This window comes from Anser anser, assembly GCF_964211835.1.
Source record: "Anser anser genome assembly, chromosome: Z".
Taxonomy (NCBI): domain Eukaryota; kingdom Metazoa; phylum Chordata; class Aves; order Anseriformes; family Anatidae; genus Anser; species Anser anser.
Genome location: NC_139723.1, coordinates 38,600,157 through 38,619,755, shown reverse-complemented (window position 1 = coordinate 38,619,755; position 19,599 = coordinate 38,600,157). Strand labels below are relative to the sequence as shown.

Sequence of the window (19,599 nt, the reverse complement as noted above, 5' to 3'; positions counted from 1 at the left end):
AGGATTTTGATTTGATCCACACTCAACAGGGGTGCCTGTTATTGAAACCATGTGGTATCTGCTTGGTATGTAGGGTATATAATACTGCTGCTGTCAGCATTTGCTTTAAAATCTGATGCAATATATTATAAAGAAGATTTGAACAATCATAACTAAAATTTGTTGGGAAGACTTGAAACAAAGGATTGAATAAAGTTGAAAACTTATGGAAACAATAAAATCTGAAATGTTATAAAAAGAAACTTAGTATCCACATGGGAACTATTCTACAACCTTCTTGGCAAATTTTAATCAGACATGCCTAACAAAAGTAATGTAACTAACTTCTATATAAACAAAAACATGCATACCTTCCAACAAAGGGATTAAACATTACAGTTAACATTTTTTAGGACTACCATATATAGGAAAACTTGGTGCAATTGATGGCACTGAGCTTTTAGAAAAATGCGTAGCCAATTAGCAGAATAATTTCCAATATGTATCTGCTTATCGGGTCATCTTTCACGATTTTCCAACATGAAGACTATATTTACATTAGCACTCATGACATAATACTATCAGTTTTATGCCATCTAGATTTATTTTGTCTTATTAAACCATGCTTTAAACTTTTCTGTCTAAAACACATACACTGATAATCACAACATACGGAACAGCCTGCAGTATTTAAACTTACCTAAACATTTTTGCTATCAATAAATATGCATGTTACAACAATTTGGTACTTAGACAGGTCTGCCAGAAGTTGTGGAGGAGTTCAAATCAAACAATGGTTTCCCAAAGTGATCTAAAGCTTTACTGTAAATTACATAGAACACATTCTGAGGAAATAAGACTTGAAAGTAGAGATTTGTCTTATAATAAATATTTTGTACTACATAATCTACAGCTTCAGAGGTTTTCAAACTCTTATGGAAACAAACATATGCAACCTTAAGTTAAAGAACCTGTGTTAGCTACTTTTAGAGGTGAAGAAACTAAACCCATGGGGACATTGACCAAAGTTTTATAGAAATTGTGAGAGTATAAGAAATAAAACCTGCACCTCAGATCAGGATACAAAAATTCAGAAAACTTTTTCTTCAGTCTGTGCTTCAAGAAGACTAGCTTCATCTTTATGAAAATTCTTCATTCTCTATTTAAGCAGTGAAGCCTTCTCTGCTAAACTTGGTCTGCGTTAGTTCTAACATCCTGAGAGCTACAGTAATTGTTGAATGCATGGGAAAAGAAATTAAAAAAAAAAAAAAGCTAAATATTTGACTCTGCACAATTTCAGTTTGTGCTTTCAGGTCATATTTCTAACCCTACAACTTGTAACAATAGTTACCCACTAGAGAATAATGGAGTTATTGCAAAACACTAAAGCAAAGACAACACGGAGAAATTCTTACTCTGCTTTCAAGAGATGGAAGAGACTTTGTCTTGCACTGAGATTTATCACATGTAGTGGCCTTCTGGATGGCAGCACTGAATACAGGTCTTACATTGCATATAAAGTTTTATTCCTTTGTACTATCAGCACAGAGCAACACCACCTCTGGCAGAGCCATGAGAAAGTCTTCAGAAAGCATTGTGTACCGCCTAAGATGGCCTTGTGATTCTCCAGTTGAAACTCAGACTTTTAAGAACCACTGATGTAATTGTCTCTCAGCAACAAGGGAGATGAAGGTAAAGGCCTTGTTTCTATGCTGATAAATTAAATAATATAAATTAAAATCTATCAGTGAGTATATTTACCAGGTGCAAAGAGATTTAAAGAGTGATATGGAAGCATGGGAGTGCATCTTACTAGAGAGCATACGTCACTTCCAAAGACAGAAAGAACTACAAAAAAAAATATTTTGGATAGTAAAATGTATTCTGAATTATTTACTGTGACAATAAGTCAAGAAATAACACTAGCACTACAGGATTTGACCATTAAAGTAGTCTGGTGTCTGTTGATTCCTTTTCCGTGTTCAAGACCATCAAGATCATAAGAAACGGAATGAATGGCCTTAATGGAGGTAAAGCCCTTTTTCTTAAAGCTTTTCAATAACTTGCTGTAGGCAGCAACCTAAGAACAAGTTCCTGGCCCAGACAGACCTCAGTCTGATCCAGTATTGTTAGTCTTTTATTAATTGTATTCAGTGGAAGTTTTCTAGTAACCTTCTAGTAGCAGCAAAATTAGACTCTGCCACCAGCGATTGAGATGTACTATGATTCTATGAAGCAAAATCAAGAATGGTTTGGGTTGGAAGGGACCTTAAAAGATCATCTAATTCCAAAGCCCCCACCATGGGCAGGGACACCCTCCACTAGACCAGGTTGCTCAAAGCCCCATCCAACCCAGCCTTGAACATTTCCAGGAATGGCCTTTTGAGATGCTTCCCAAAATCATCTTTCTTTAAACAGCAAGATTGGTACAATTATTAATACATAAAGGAAAATATGAAGAAGTCCATGACTACAATGAAATGTCATATACTACCACAATAGACAAATGTTTTTCAGTGTCACAAGAAATGGAGTATCCAGATTTGATCATGAATACAACAGAGTTTAGACTGAACTGAGAAAATGCAAATTTAATTTTTTTACTATTATAAGTTATGTTCCATATTACTTTTCAGAGTATAGATTTCACTGCAAATCATGAAAAACAGACTTGGTTTTTTGAAGGGACATGTTAGTATTAACCAAGGGTGAAGGTTCTGGTGACACTATGTTGAACTGTTCTGCTGGCAGAAGAAAAAATGCATCTGAACTGTACTTGTGTCACCCTATCTATTCTACTGATTGGCATGCACTTATTTCCTCTTCTATTTGGGTTCAATGTAGCTACGTGTAATTGTCAAAACTTCCATATAATTGTATAGAAATGTACACAAAAGGAATAAATCAAAGTAGAAAACTTAAATATTTTGCTCAATTTTATCAATGACCAAACTTCAATTTCAGTTTTCAATTCTCTCCATCTTTATAGAATACTGATTAATTTTATAAGAGAAAAAGATTGTTTATTAAAAAGTAACAATGAAGCGACAGTACAAAAACATCAATGTATTGATAGCAAACTCAAATGTCCTTTATTCAGTGTCTCATTCTTAGCCTAAAAAGCCAGCTTCCAAAGCAAAAAAGGAACAAAAAATTGGGGGGATTTTGGACTTTCTCCTAATAAATGTTTCTCCCACCTACTGTATATCTATGCTACTTATGTAATATAGTGGGTATTTATTTTTATGTTAGATAGATAAATGTCAAAAATTAGAGCACAAGGTTTATTAAAAAGAGATGTTGTAGGGGCTATATTTATCACAAAGCTCAGAACCATCAGACATGGTAACAGAACGCATAGGTCATGTAGAGTATAGCAGTAACTTTCTGGTCTTTTTGAAAACTGCTCAACACACCACTATACAGTCGTATAGCTGTCCAATTTGCTCTTGATGTAAGGCAACACATGCAAAAGTAGTCACTGAATTTAAAGATACAGCTTTCATAAGTAGCCATTACTCCCCAGAACCACAACTCAGTCAAACACCACAAAGAAAATTTGTACTACGTGAAAAAAATACTCCTAAAAGATTGAAAACTTACCTCATCTCAGTTGTCAGTTCTGCACCAGTAGCATACATCTTCTCATTTGTTTGCTATGAGGGACCTACGCCTTCAGTTTCATCCTTAATACAAAACACTTATTGTTTCAATACATCATTCCTTATATCCCAGCTCTCAGTATTCCTTTGTCATTTCTGTTGACCACAGTAAGCCACTTAGGGGTAAGTATTCTACCCATAGGACAAAATTTGAGATCCAAATTCAGAGTCTATCAGGTACTTCAGAATACTAGTTTGATGAGTCTGAGCAATGAGTCCTTACAGAAGAGTCCAGTCCAGTCAGATGGATTCTGTGAGTGCAGTGAACTGGTCAAGTCTTAAACTTCCATATACTCCCAGTACCCCATACTCACAGCTACTCTACCTTCCCAAACACTACAAACCAAATACAAATCCTATATAAGTGTAGAAGTTAGTATTAGGCATGCATCATCTACCAATGTGATCTGTACAAATCTCAATGCTGCCTTAATTTCATTTTTATCGTTACAGATCATCTTTCAATGCAGGGACTTCAGAGGTTTGGGTGGTGTTGGTTCTTTGTTTTGTTGTTGGTGGTTTATTTTTATTTTTTTAAAATCACAAGCATTGGGAAGAAACTACAATTGAAGCCATAGTTTGAGTATAAATAATGACTCAGACAACTGTTTTTTATTTTCATTTTTGTTTTCACTGACTGAGAATGTAAATTGAACTTTAGTGCTATTGTGCTTTGTTCTCCCTCTCTGTGAAAATGTGTTCTGCATTAAAGCGCACGGATAAACTAGAACAGCTCCAAATATCACCCTTCAGCTTTTGTATAACACAAGAGCAAAGAAAAGATAGAGAATGTGGTTTTATGACCAACAGATGGTGTAATTGGTATCATAGATGTTTTTATGTCAGGGGGTCGTAGGTTCATTCTCCATCTGGAGCCTTCTCAGATCTGCTGTATAGCTAAATGATTAAAGAAGCCATATTGGGTCAAAAACACAATCACCTGCCTGAGGGTAAATGTATTGCTTTCTTGATCTTGCTGTTATACTACAGTTGCCTTCCATAATACCATTCTCAAGTCAATCAATGCAGCAGTTAGTATGAACAGGATTCAACAATATACTTAATATCAACTTGTTCATACCCTTCAAGACTCCAAATAATGTTTAACAAACCTCACGAAAATCTATTTTTGCCTACCTGAGCTATTTAACTTTGACTGTTAAATAATAGTAACAGGCCAAAACCCAGGGAAAAGAAGAAAAGTTTGCTGGACAGACCTTTAGAAATTCAGTTCTGATCTAGGCCAAGCTAGCTCACATGTTCCAGTCAGAATTAGAGACTTTTGTGTTCTGATGGTAAAAAGCACCATTAATACTCAATACAGTTGTTTTAGCTACAGTTTCTGAATTAGGATCAGAATATCCACAAAAACGCTCTAACCATATAGTAAAAGGGTCATATACAGAGTACTTGTCTAAAAGGGTGTCAGACAAAAAACAATAATTGGTACACATGATGAGGTCACCAGTTTACTTTTCTTATAGGGGTATTAGCAGCAGTAAGCGCATAAATTGAGTGAAACCACAACTTTAACAAAAAACAATACACTCGATTCCCTGATGTATTATTTCTACATCTTAGTTTTATCCTTACGCAATGCACCAAACTTGACTGGGATACCTCATGATTTGACTACGCTCTACAGTAGTACTGATGCCAGAAACCTTACCTGGCTAACACTGGAAATAAGTAAAATGTCTCTGTCTAACACTCATGCAAATTACCATATTTTCTCACCATTCCACTGCAAAACATGCTGTTACACTTCACAAACTCTGGAGTAAAGCAATCCTATGCCAGACAGAAACAGTGGTCCAGCATACGAACATTAAAGATAACAATACTTGTACAAATCTTAAGTTTTTCTCTATTGAGTTTCATATACTCACACATAAATAAACAGTAAATTCAAAATCTTTCTGAATTCAAAACACTCCTATGAACTGTTTTAAGGATTTCCCTGTGGTAATGAGACATTGCTATTTATTAGTACTTTAATACAAGCTTTAACACAATTTTAAAACTAATGTTAAACACATTAATAATGAACTGGTTTATTTTCAAAATTTAAACGCAAACCCTACAGTTTTAAGTGAACGCAAATATGAGGACATATTGTCATCTAACTTCATCATTGACCTTGAAAGTTTCTCTTTGCCTGTATAACGGAACCAACAGCCTGCTAGACTTCTGCAATCACTTGCTGAAAATTTCCCTAATAAACACAAATTCCTGTGTCAGGCAGAATTCCAAAATCAGAAAGTTAAGGTGCAGATAACATGTGACATTATTTGTTCCTTTTTGCAGATCCCTAAACAACATATGTACAGCATACACACATGTACAGAATGCATTATAGACACTGTATATACACATACATTTATATAGTATCCATATTAATAAGCAACTTCTTTCTGAAGACAAATATAAAAGTCATCAGAAAGCAGTTGCTTATTAACAGCATGTGAAGTTTTAACTGCATATTCTTTAAAACATGTTCTTGCATAGATAGTGTTTGCATTATATGTGTTTATTGGTGTAAGAAAAAAATGATATACAATAAAGGAACAATAAAAAAGTGTATTTTCTCTCTCACATACACAAAAAAGACCCACATACTTCTATTTCTTTTCACTTATCAGAAAGAGGGAAATATTTTCCTTTAACAATGAAAGCATTTTGTCTGCTGCAGAGCACTTTTCCTGATCTCCTCTACTATGGGATGGATAACAAATACCACATCAATGTAATAACATAAATTTACATTAATTTCTGTATAGTTGAGATATTTCAAGTGGATGCAGCATTTATGAACATAAATAACTGTAGCTGACTATACATATTTATGCTGGCCACCAAGAATATTGCCTAGACGTTGTAATGCCTCTCAGAGGGAAACATCATCAACATAATTAGTCAACAGCTAAGAAAATTAGTCAACAGCCAAGAAAACAGTTTATTTTCTTGTTAAAGTAAGGTATTTTGTATGACTTCATGTAGCCTCTCATATATTGTGTTCCTTGGTTACTGCTCAGGAGCACCGCACAGCTTCATGTAAGTCTTGGAGAGCTCCCATACTGAAAACTCTACAAACAGGCAGAAAACTGCAAATAACGTGAATATATTGTAAGACTGTTGTGAAATGCAGCCAGATCCTCCTACACTGAGAAACCTAGAGCTTGCTCTTGCGAGAACTACAGTAATTATCTCATAACGTCAAGGTACTTTCACAAGAAAAGTGGTAACAAGAGTACAGGACCCACGCCTGAATCTTTCGAGAAAACCTTAAACCCATTTAACTTCTGGATTCTTTTGGTAAGTACATGAGCATATGAAATAATCCATTGGTCTGGAAGTTGCTGTTCTAGGATCCACTGTAATGCAGATGTTTCAACGTTCTCTTTGCTATTAATGCCTGGCAAATGCAATAATGCTTTTAAAGAGTAAACATATATTGCGATAAATGTAAATAGTAAACAAGCAGGATTAATCAATGGCTTTTAAAGTTTATGTACTATTAAAGCGGCTATTGACAGAGCAGCTAGAACAGAAAGTCTGTCTGCACAGTGAGATTCTATGGCTCTATTTGTCTCCTCAAATCCATCACTACTGCCTTAATGGATGATAAACACACCAAGGTGTATACTAACAACCTAAGACTTCTGAGGCTACTCCTGTTTACCAGAAGTAAAGGATGGTGCCAGTCCCTTCATTCTCTGAGTAAGATGTTAAATTATTTGGATAGCATAAAACTTGTACAATGCCCATCAACAGTCCCATAATGAACTACCCCAAAGGCAAATTTTGCTGTTTTCTGTGACAACAAAAACTCCTTCAACAATGGGTTAACTACACATCTCTTGCCCCATTGGCGGCACAAAGAGTATCTGTAGACAAAACAGTACAATATGCTGAACCCTTTCTTTTTTAATGCTAAAGGTTGAAATAGCCCAAACTTGTTTGAACCTTGCCATTTAATACCAATTTTTAGCTCTGCTCAAGACTGTTTAGAGGTCCATTTTCTTTTTAACCTAGCTGTTTCCAACACTTTTAGTACAGCATAGGAAATGTATTCACAGAAAGATGTATAGATACATAATATATTCCCTTTGTCATCACACATTGTACTCTGCTTCCACATTGCCAACAATATATATAACTTTATTCATTTTCTAGTTTCTATAAGATTTCACGGCTGCACCTGATTTTGCTGTGAGGTCAGCCACTATCTGGCACTAGATCAGCCACAATAAGCCACTATCACACACTTAGGATTCTTTCCTTATGAACGCAACTTCTGATATACAGCAATTCCAAGTATTCAGAATCAAGCACACCATTCTCCAATGTGCATTGTTACTCCATAGACTTGGGTGGACAAACAATGGGTGGGCAACAATTCTGGTGATAATTAACTTCTGAAACCCATTATCATTATTAATGATAGGTAGGACCCTGCTGTCCATTTTTTTTCCATTGCATCACTTTATATTCTTACATCTTATTACTCTTAACAAGCACTTAATAAGCTATTTATGCTTCATGTATTACTGTAATTATTATTTCCATTTTAAACCTGTAGCTCCAACATACCTGATACTGCAGCTGTGATATCTTACCTGTACTTAATTCTATGGTTTCAAAAAACAAATTACTAAGAAAACAACTCTTTCTGTGCTTAAAAAATGTCCACTGATAGCTGAGTAACTATACGGTTCTCCATACTTCAAATTGTTCTTTAAACCTCAAGTTAAAATATATTGTAAATTGCACATCATTCACCAGCAGAATCCAGTAATAGTTGAGCACAACTAACATGACTGCAACTGAGTAATTCCCTTTTCATTGGAATCATCACCTAATAAATGCAATTCATTTTTAAAGCCCATCATAATTAAAAACCCAATTTAAAGCAACCTTCTGCACATCCCTTGCCTTACACCTGGCAACAGGAACATGTCTCTACCTTCAGGAAATGTGGACATAATCACTAAAACATGGTCTATTGTACACCAAACACCTCACTGCTTAAGTAATTTTTAAACAACTAACAATGCATTTGTTTTTGGTGGCCATCCTGGAAAATGAGAAATTGGGAAGATGACTGGAAAACAAACGTACGTGAAATGACAGAAGACTTGAGAAACAAGACAGCAAATTTTTAACATGTTTAAGGTTTTACAAAGATCAAGCCTTTTTAACATCCATATTCTCAAGATAGCAATTTAGGTATAAACAAAGTCTTAAAAATTTGCTTATTAACAATAAGAAAAATAAGTACATCTCAATAAAACAATCCTCATATATTTATTGGCTTAACTTTTTCCTTTTTATACATGGATAACTCAGCAGATATTGCCAACACTGGTTACTATTTACTACTAATTCTTGATCAGGCATTGTAGCCTGTATCTATTTTGTATCTAAAGTTCATATTCACCATTTGCACAGAGGCAAAATTTCACTCAGTACAAACGTGTTAAAGACAAATGAAGTCAGATAATAAAAACATTATCCTGAACAAAATTAAAACAAAAAAGTTAATACTCAAACTTAAAGCAATTGACTTTACAGAACAGCCATTTCATAATCTTATGTGAAAGAAAAAAATCCAAGCCAGTGAAAAATGATTACAGAAAGTCAAAGCAACTTCTCAGACTAGTATGAAGTGCTACTGTTATTTCACCTTTTTTATTCTTTCATTAGCATCATTAACATGTACTTACTGTAGTGCACTGAATTTAAATAATTTATCTTCCCCCCCCCAACATCTACTGATATATTATTCAGTATCATCAAAATACTTACTCCAATAGAAACCAAATTTTGAATTATGCAAGCATCAAGAATTATTGCCATTTAGTGGCAATGGTTGAGTTAGGCCAATACTTCAGAGCATCATTAGTTGTTCTTGCTAGAGTATCTTTAAATGAAGTCAATTTTGACGCAGCACTGCTCCTAAGTATTGGACATCATTCTCATCATCTCCAATCTATTTATTTAATAGAAACAGCAGTTACATTACACCGGTACTAAGACCTGGTCCATACAAGAGATGCATACATATAGAGAACAAGCTTACGAGTTTGTAGTTCAAGAGACAGAAGTATGTATTTCATCTAGCACTTATATAATAAGTAGATCTCTTGAAGAGTTTATTTTACATGCCTTAAGTGTTCTTTCCTCCTAGATCTTAAATCTGCACAGCTATACTGTTTTCACTTTGGCTCTGCATCAAATGTATAATCCACTGGTTAACTATATTTCCAATGCTAATTAATGTTTTATTTCTGACTCCAGTACTTACTCACTGTTGCCAACACTGGCTCACTCCCCTATTGGAAAATACAGCTCAGGTACCCCAAGAATATCCAAAGCCAGGTGATAATTCCTTTAATATCAGGGGTAAAGACAAATATTATCCATGTAACACAACAGGCGAAGCTTCAGTATTCTCTTCTGTAAAGGTCCTTCAGAGCTGGGCATATTTCAGCTGGACTTAAGGGTTTGCCGATACATCAGATATTTCATACTGGGTCACAGCTAAACTGTATCTGGGCCAGTGTCTAGTTTCCCTAAGTACCTGCTACCTAAGAACTAGAAAGTGGTTGTGTATAGATCAGTCCTTCCCTGATAGGTACTTCCACCTTCCAGCAATCTGCAACTTAGCTGATTTATCATGTATGTGACTTTTATTACGCTTACTCTGGAATGACCTAGCACACACGGGACAGGAAACGAACATCTGAACAATCCATCACCAGCAAGACAGACTAAGTCCATTATCTTATTAGCATGGAAACTGCCAAAGAACATAAAAACACAACAAGAAACATTATCCAGACACTTCCTTTTATTGGGACACTGAAACAGTTTAATGCACAAACGCTTTGTGTTAGTTGTAAATATTTCCTCTGTTTAAGCAGCATTTACAGCTCATGTACAGTTCTCGAGTCATCTCAAGATGCAAGACACTTTTGCGGTAGCAACTTCATAGATCAGTGAATGCCAACACTCCACAACCCTGTTTAAAATAATAAAGTCCAGATGGAGTGACAGAAAGGAGACAGTACACCATTCTGTGCAGTGACTGGGATTATATTTCAAAAGTAGGAAAAAAAAAATCAAAATTGTCCAGCCATACCTCTACTTCTTTCTTAATACTTTCCTTATGCATTTCACCTCCTATCCAAAAATTACGATTACTATAATAAACAGAAAAAGGCATCTGTAGGTTTTCCTATAAAAACAATGAACTTATACAAATAACAATCAACTATTTTTTAAACATGCATGAAAAACAGATCACTTGGCTTTAAAAAATCACAGATATGTTTCCTCAAGCAAAAATACCTTCAAAGTATAAATTCTTTCCAGCCTATCCCAGTCCCTATATATTGCAAATAACTGCTTTCAACAGAACAATTTCAATAAATGACCACCTTATTACAGTTATAATGCATTCCTTCTCAACTACCACATAGTTGTCTTTAGTAAAAAAAAAAAAAGATATATAATATGATCCCCATTTATCATCCTGACGCTTCCATTCAGCTTAAACTCTGTTCCAAATACTTAGCAGGGTAAAATAAAAATAATGAAGAAGTTGAATTAAAATTAAGAATCCACATTTTTTTTTCCAATAGAAATGTTGATGTTCAGGATCAGGCCCTTATGCTCTGAATTCACTTCACAGTATCCTGCCGAACAGGTTTCCAGCAAGTTTCTAAGACCCCAACCTCACTCCAGTGTCTGAAGAAATGGGTGAAAAAGTCCCACTTCATCTAAGCAAAACCACAAAGCAACTAAAACAGGCTTGTTCATACATTTATCAGCCTAGAGCACTGAGAATTTAAGCACCTTAGCAGGCTTCCACTCTGATTTTCTAATGTCAAAAGTTTAACCAGAATCACCTGCTGTCTCCCTAACCCCAACCAACTTTTTTCCCCAGCCATTGTTCCCCTCATCTGTTTGCCATATCAAACAGGGACATTTATCAGAAGACTGAAAATGAAGAGGGCCAGACTTGCTTAAACTGACAAGGGATATCTCTCTCCACCAGCTACATTGCTTAAGCCTGTTAATTTCTCCCAGAGACCTGTCAGTAAAAAGCACATTAATAACAATACTTCAACTGCTATTAACAATAAGGCATCCGCTTTAGTGCGGTCTAAGTGCTGATTTCCTATATAATTATTAAAAACAAACTGTCAAAGGCAGTTTAACCAATGTTTTAATGCTGAGTATGTGTTTGCTAAATGAATCAGTGGTATCTTTTATCAATATACTTCAGCTTTTGCCTCATCAGAACAACTTAGTTATGGCTTTGAAATTGCCAGAAGTTCCACTCTGCTTCCTGCCAATTTAAGTGTTGCCACTTTATTTTAAAACAAACAACAAAAAAAACAAAACCATAATAAAACCAATAAAATACATCTAAAGCTTATTGCTAGTTCCCAAGAGAACAACAAAAAAATTTCCCCCTATTTCCAGACAACCTAATAGAAAATGGAAGCAGTACAGATTCTGCAATCTCATATTCTAATGCTAATCATTTACATATTTACCTTCATAGGTTTACCTTAAACTTCAAAACAATTATGTTGCACTAGAATACAAGCAACTCATTTGTTCCCAGCCTGTAAGTCACAGGCTTGAGTTTATTTGAAAATTAAGTTTTGTATTATTAAACCAAAAATGGCTCACAATCTCAAAGTATAGTGGTAAGTTTTAATTTCCATCTCTCAAAATCTCTGAAGGCCCTGAGAAGGGTGATTGTTCTTGAGAAGGCACTTCAGTTCCAGCCTGTAAAACACAAACCAGCTTCCATTCTCACATTTTTGTCCTTTTAAGTTGTTGGTTTCTCACAGGCTTTTACTCACCGTTGAGAGAAAAACATAAATGTCAATGTAATAATAACATTCTTTCATGTTGAAATGAAGATTCCTCTACATTACATAGATAATGATTTGAATATTTCTAGTGCCAGCCACACCATTGACAAAAAAGCCCAAACAACTTTAGCAGTTTCATCTAAATGTACAGAGTTCAGAAAACCACTGCAAAGATGGAGTCGCTATCAACTGAAAGAGACAACATAAACTATAATCATCTGATGGAGAATATTCAACAAAATACAGTTGAATCATGCTAATTATGTGATACATAAAAATTTGAATCAAACATACAGTGTTTTATTTAAACAACGATCTTTCTTTTAAAATAGTACTGTAGTCCTTGTAGCAGCAACCAAAAAGGCACATAAGTACAAAACAACCCAAATGCAGATCAGACAGAATACAAAGTTGTTTTTTTAAACAGGCATTCTTAAAAAAAATGCTGAAATACATAGCTATAGTTTTATTTTATAAAAAGATACAGCTTACTGTCATCCTTCCTTACCAGTTTTCTCTGCTTCATGTTATGTTTCTATCCATTTGTGCTTACTGAAAATCCCAACAGCATAAATATCCAAATATTACTATCGAATTACATGGGGATTTTATGTGCACATATTGATTGTATTTCAGTAGTACTTGTACCATCTATTCTCTTACTAGCTGTCAGAGTGTTCCCTTCTAACACATAGCAGCTGTTTAGAGATATAACTTAGCACACAGCATTTTTGTGCTTCAAAGTTGTTTGAATAAGCTAGAATTCGGTTGCCATTTCAAAACTTTGGTTCATACTCCTTGTTGTTTATGCCTCCTCTTCAAGACTGGTGCAAAGGTCCCCTGACTGAACATACTGTAATTGAACTGTTATCAGTTTCACAACTTAGAAGTTTCAGTTTAGGTGTTTAAGTTAATAACAAGAAAAATCTCACTCATAATATTAAAAATGCATATATTTACATATGAAATACGGTAAGCAAACAGTGTTTAATATGAATTTACCTTTAGATAACTGAATATCTGGCCAGGCATTTTGAAAAACTGCTTCCAGAAACGGTTAGACAAAGATAAAAACAAATAAAAATTGAAGTTCCCTCTATAATTCAATATAAACGACTTAATACAGCACAAAATTATGTCTTGATATGTTATTCTCTCACTTTCAGCAGTATTAGGAACTTCCATTTTGAAAAAAGTAAATTTCTTTTAAATTTATTTGAAGCTCGTACATTCTGAGAATACTCTGAGAAAAATACACCTTTTAGATGTTTTGGGGAAAAACTGAATGATATCTCTGTCTGAAAACATTTAAGGGTTTGAAGGAATAAATTTAAGACTTCTTAAGATGAAACTTGGAAACAAGCCTGCATGCAACAGTCACATTCCATTTTAAGAAATTCTACAAAATGGTAATTTTTGAGTTGTAAGTACATTGTGTCATTCGCCATTTCTGAAATTCAGCATTCTACACCTCACTGCATTTTTAGCATTCCGGAACAATCTTGTTAGTCAGGCTTCAATGTCATCAGCAGATGAAATTGAGTATCTAAAGTGGAATTCACTATACAGTGTAAAACATTTATCCTTATAATCTGAGGAAAGACGAATTCAAAACCACAGGTTAATTCAGTACAGACTGCGCAGCTTCCTTAATAAGTGATGCAGCTTTGTCCAGTTCTTGTTCTGTTTGTTCCACAGTTACCACTACTCGAATACTAGAAAAAGAATACCAAAACATACACAGTATGCTTTAATCCTTGTCTTCAGTTTTAGGCTTTTGTTTTACTTATTTTAACTTATTAAAATTACTATCCCCAGGGAAAAGATTATGAATTCAAATTCAAACAGACACAAGGCACAAGATTAAATGAATATAGACTACTTTCCACCCTGTCCTCCATACACATAAGCAGCAGAATAATTTTATTATCTTTTTACCTGCAGATGTGTAGTTCATGGAAATCCTGTCTGGTAAACAGGCAAAGATAGTGCCATGCTGATTGCAAAGATTCATGTAGTTTTGATATAGTTGTTATTTCAGGGTATTAGCATCCCGTAGCAGTCACTCAAAATTCATCCTCCCCCATTCTTTACACAACCAATTATTATATCCAGGCTATTAAACAAACCCCCCAGTATGGTATGAAAAGACATAAAGCATCACATCCCACAAAATGAAATAATACGTTGACTTTCTACTAACCTGGGTGAAGGAAGACATTTTTCTTCTTTCTCCAGATAGCGGGCCTGAGTTAATGCAATACCACTATTCATGCACTTCAGATGAAAGTACAGAAAGAAACAGGAGAAAACACAGAAGGTTGATTGTACATAACAAAATATAGCAGTCAATCTGGGAACTTCTGATGGTGTATACCCTTTTGATCGCTGACTACATATAACTAACGTTTATGAGTTGGATGTCAGGATAACTAACCTTTTGCAAAGGAATTTTTGAAGACTGTGCAAAAAGCATCTTTAATTTTAATACAGGATACACATATAAAACAGGAGAGGTTAGGCATAGCTTTTTTAGCTTTCCTCTACAAGTTATTAGATAAAATTGCTGCATTAAATAGGCTATCCAAACAAATTTAAATGTATTATCAAGCAAAATCAACTTCAGAGTTTGTTGTATAGTCTTGTTTACATGCCTCCTGAAATCTAGAATACCTTTAACAACCTCCATCTCTTTATACTGGAGAAAGAAAGACAATGTGAAGATAGAAAAAAATTACGATATAAAAAACATGGGATTCTTCACACACACACAAAAAAAGCATGTTCACTGACTCAAACAAGCAAAACTACAGAATGCTAGGTTAAAATAAATCAGCAGAACCAATGATAACATGGATTCCTTTGAATATCATAGATGTTTCCTAAGCAACTGTTTTATATGAACATTTTATTTTCTGAAGTTAAAAAGAAATATACATTTTTATCAAATATTACACACCTGAATATCTGAAGTGAGAAATGATTAGAAGATGGTGTTTACTAGGCCTATAGTCAGTGAAGAAACTGGGTTTCTTGCAGCTTTCCTGCAAGGCATTCCAACAAAAGTTACCCAACAAGTCACTCTACCTATTTGCATTTTATTCATTATTCCCATTGAAAAGCAACAATATATTTTAATTGCTATGTTGACACTTACATAATCCACAACTCTCTTCAGTAACTTCACATCATTTTCTCGAGATCCACTGCTATCTTCCAACTGTAAGTGCAATGCTGGAGAAAATGATTCTCCCACTACTTTTAAGCCAGAAATCCTAAAATAAATAATGAAACTTTTAACGCACATACTAGTCGAACACAAGTTCAGAAGTTCTAGGCAGTGTGTGTTTCTCTTTTCCAGGTGGAGAGCTAAAAGAAAGAGCGAAGATTTCATAAAAAATAATACTACATTGTTTTGCATAAGGAATAGCTGTTCATTAGCAAAAGTAACATTCTCTGTACCAGTATACACAGTACAAAAATTAAACTGTATAAGGACATGCTTCCTCTTAACATTCTTCAAAAAAGTTATGCAATCCTGAAAACATTAGCTAACGTTTGAGTAAGATTATTTAAATTATAGTACTGAAACACTTTTTTTCCGATGCATCCATTTACTTTCCTCTAGCTGTTCTGTTCTGCAGGGTTTCTGCGTATTTCCCTAGCTTGGACTATTCATCATAAATTTACAATACTAATACAGGAAAAACATATGTGCACTTCAGTTTGCAAAAGGTAAAAGCAACAAAACTTACCAAATGAGTATATTCCCTAAGGAGTTTACTGAATGTAGTTGTAGCAAATTTGTGTAACAATAGCTAGCTCCTCCATTCCCAAAGAATTTTAAAACTGTGAAAGGATCCTTCCAAAAACGTAGGAGGACTGTTAGGGTTAGGGCATGTATTTTACTAATATAAACACAGTAGTTAACTCAAGTTTTTGAGTTTGTTAGCAAAATAAACAACAGCAAACCTTGCTACTCACTTATGTGAGATGAAGAAACAAGTTTAATTTTTGGCACAGCATTTGATTTTTATTTATTTCCTGTAGAAAAGCTTTAAAACATCTTCTGCTACTTAGTCAGAAGCTCCTCTAAAAAGTAGTTATTTTAACAGAATTACTCCCATGTCTGTATCTGGGGACAGCTGTTAATTAGTATCTTAGACTCTGACTGCTACAGTCCTGACATATCATATAATCATCCACAGAACTGAGTTACTTCCCTTCAAAAAACTATCCAGTTTAAGACAAGCACAGTATTAGCTTCTAATTATATACTAGACATCATTCTCCAATTGAAATAAATAAACTGTCCCCCCAAAGGATAAGTGAGAAAAGATGAGGAGGAAGCAGGCTTTTATCACTTCCATTCAAACTCTGCACATTTGCCCATACAACATGCTTTGTATTAGCTCCACATTTACTCACAGAGTCTTGCTTACAAGTTTCAAACTTAAGTTTAATCCAAAAACTACTTCTATAAGTTACAGCTAGAGAAAACTGAACTAGTCAATTGATCTATCCAATTTTTGAAGAAATCCAAGAGTTTAGCATCAGGTCTTCCAATGAAGGTACTTTAACATTCATGTGAAGTATTAACTATTTTTTTCTGAATCTATGCCAAATTAAATTTAAACAAATATTTGAGAATCTAATTGCATGCACACTATAACTTTCCTGAAATCAAAATTCATTTTTCCATAAAAACACTGGAAAAATAAAGATTTCAAAAAAGAACAATTTCCACACAAGAAAAAAGAAAGTCTCAGTTTGAAGTAACACAGGAACAAAAGTAGTCTCCTGAACTCCAACACTCCTTTTAAGGCTAGTTCTGTATTAGTAAATTAAATATGTCTTGGACCATTTGCTGGCCCTGAGGCCAATGGGTAGGGAATGACTCACATACATACTTTTAAAAGTCTGAGTCTCCGACTCAGGGTGGCCACATCCCAACTGCCTATTGGGAATGTTTCCTGGCTCATACTAACTCCTGAACCGCATCCAGGAGTCATTTCAAAGAGTGCTGTTCAGCCTGGGCCAAATCCACGCCACAGACCATTCTAACAATATAACGGAAAAGACGAGCATGTTCCAGTGACCAGGGATGCCTCCCGACATGAATGTGCTGGTATGTAGGTAACCTCAGCGCGCTATCCCAGAGGGCATACCTCAAGGCTCCCTGCACCTCAGCCACCAGGCTGAGCTGCAGAACTGAATGGCAAGTCCAAGCTCTGAGCTGTAGGGAACTCTCCATGAAAAGTCTGTCCTAAAGCTGAAGGCCAAACGTTTCGGTCAGTTTTGCTAACAGAAAACTTAGATGGGGTCTCACTTAAAAAACAAATAAAAAAATCAAGTGTCTCCAGAAGGGGAAATCTTAAAAAGAAAACTTGCTTTTCCTCAAAGAAAACTTGCTTCACTGAAAAATTCTCAGCCTGCTATAAGATACACCTTAAGTAATGAACTATTTAAGGGATACTGATTACTACTGGCACACTTTTTGAACAAGCAAAAAATTCTTTCCCCATTCCATCCCAACGCATCCCAACAGAGCTTCTTCATTTAAGACTCTAGACATTTTAAAAAAAACAAGACAAATCCACATTATCTAAGATTACTTAGAAAGTCAGGATTATTTCTGCTGTATGTTAGCATCCCATCTCCTACAGCATTCTCTTATGCTATATAAACCACCATAGACAAATGTGCACTTAGTCACATGCTCTAAAATTTTGGGCAGACCTGTGCGGTGCCAGGAGTTGGACTTGATGATCCTTATGGGTCCCTTCCAACTTGGGATATTCTATGATTCTAATAAGAAAGTAATTCAATGAGGGATTCAGAAGAGTTCTTACATTTCTTCCACAAACGAGCACTTGGCTTACACCCACAAGAAGCAAAACCAGTCATTCTTTTAGCTTACAACACTAATGATTTTCCTCCCATTGTCCATTCAGAGACCAACATTTTTTGGAACATTAACCATGCACTGGTCCTTATACAGTCCTAAATTTTAAAGGCTAGTTACACTTTGGCTAAAAAAAAGTTTGTTTTTAATTTACTATTATCATTGTATTTGTTCTGTTATGAGAAAGGAGAAGAGCTACACATTCTTTTTCTCTTTCTTTGTGCACAATTCTACTGTCCCTCTGTTAAACCAACAGTTAGCTCCACTCTGTCACAGGAAGAACACAAAGAACGGGAATCAAGCAGTAGCCATGGTTAGGCATGGGAGATGAATGTATTTAATGTAACAGCTTGACAACAAAGAAGCAAAACTCCTCTCGCAAAACTTTATCTCGTCTTTGAACTGTTGCACATTTTTTCTAGCATGGTTATTAAAAAAATACACAAGATCCTGCAAATATTAGTTCAAGTCTTCCCTCTGATATTGTTTTACACATTTATTGTTACCTGCTAAAGGGCTGTACAGTCACCTAGTATTGTCCTGCAAGTTCTTTTCTACTATGACTGAGAACTAACTTCCTTAGCTATTTTTTTTTCTGAATCTATTACCCCACTAGTTTTCATAACACAAAAGTCTTATTAGTAGACACTTGGGCATTTTGCGTACTTGTTATTTTTGACTATATGATCACTTACAGAATTTAAGTGAAAAGGTAGAATAAACCACAGGATAAAAAAGTGTCAGCCGTGTCTTAACTGCCATTGTTTCACAGGGGATATTCACAAGTAAAAGGTTGATAAGTTCTACTTGTGTGTCTTTTCTTCCTGTATTTTAAACATATTTATAATTACCACCTCAGAATAACAGGTAGAGAAAAACATTACAGTTACTCTCCTTTTAGCTCAGTCACAACATTCTATTACTAGCAAAGAAGAGACACTAATAGTTCTCAAGTGCCTGCAAAACATTTCAAGCATAAGAGCATCTGGGTATCTTTGACTTCAAAGCCTAAGTATTTTAGACCCACGTTGAAACAAAACACAGCAAAAAGACTACCAGGATTATTTTATTGTAGGATTATTTCAAAGAAGTTGAAAGTAAGTGAAGTTCTAACATAAAACATGGGGTGGTCAGGAAACTCCTGTCAGAACAGAGATGC

The 19,599-nt window shown here is 35.0% G+C and overlaps 1 protein-coding gene across 2 annotated transcripts in view; it reads right to left on the bottom strand.

Moving 5' to 3' along the window:
• Nucleotides 1-10,476: 10,476 nt before the first annotated feature.
• Nucleotides 10,477-19,599, bottom strand: part of SPTLC1 (serine palmitoyltransferase long chain base subunit 1) — a 33,384-nt gene continuing 24,261 nt past the window's right edge. Inside the window, exons 13-15 of one of the 2 annotated variants that reach the window (XM_083818971.1) lie at nucleotides 15,693-15,810; nucleotides 14,739-14,812; nucleotides 10,477-14,250 (exon numbers count right to left, since the gene is read on the bottom strand). In XM_083818971.1, the coding sequence (XP_083675097.1) occupies nucleotides 14,157-14,250; nucleotides 14,739-14,812; nucleotides 15,693-15,810 (286 nt within the window). In that variant the 3' untranslated portion in view covers nucleotides 10,477-14,156. The other variant, XM_083818972.1, reaches the window with a different exon arrangement.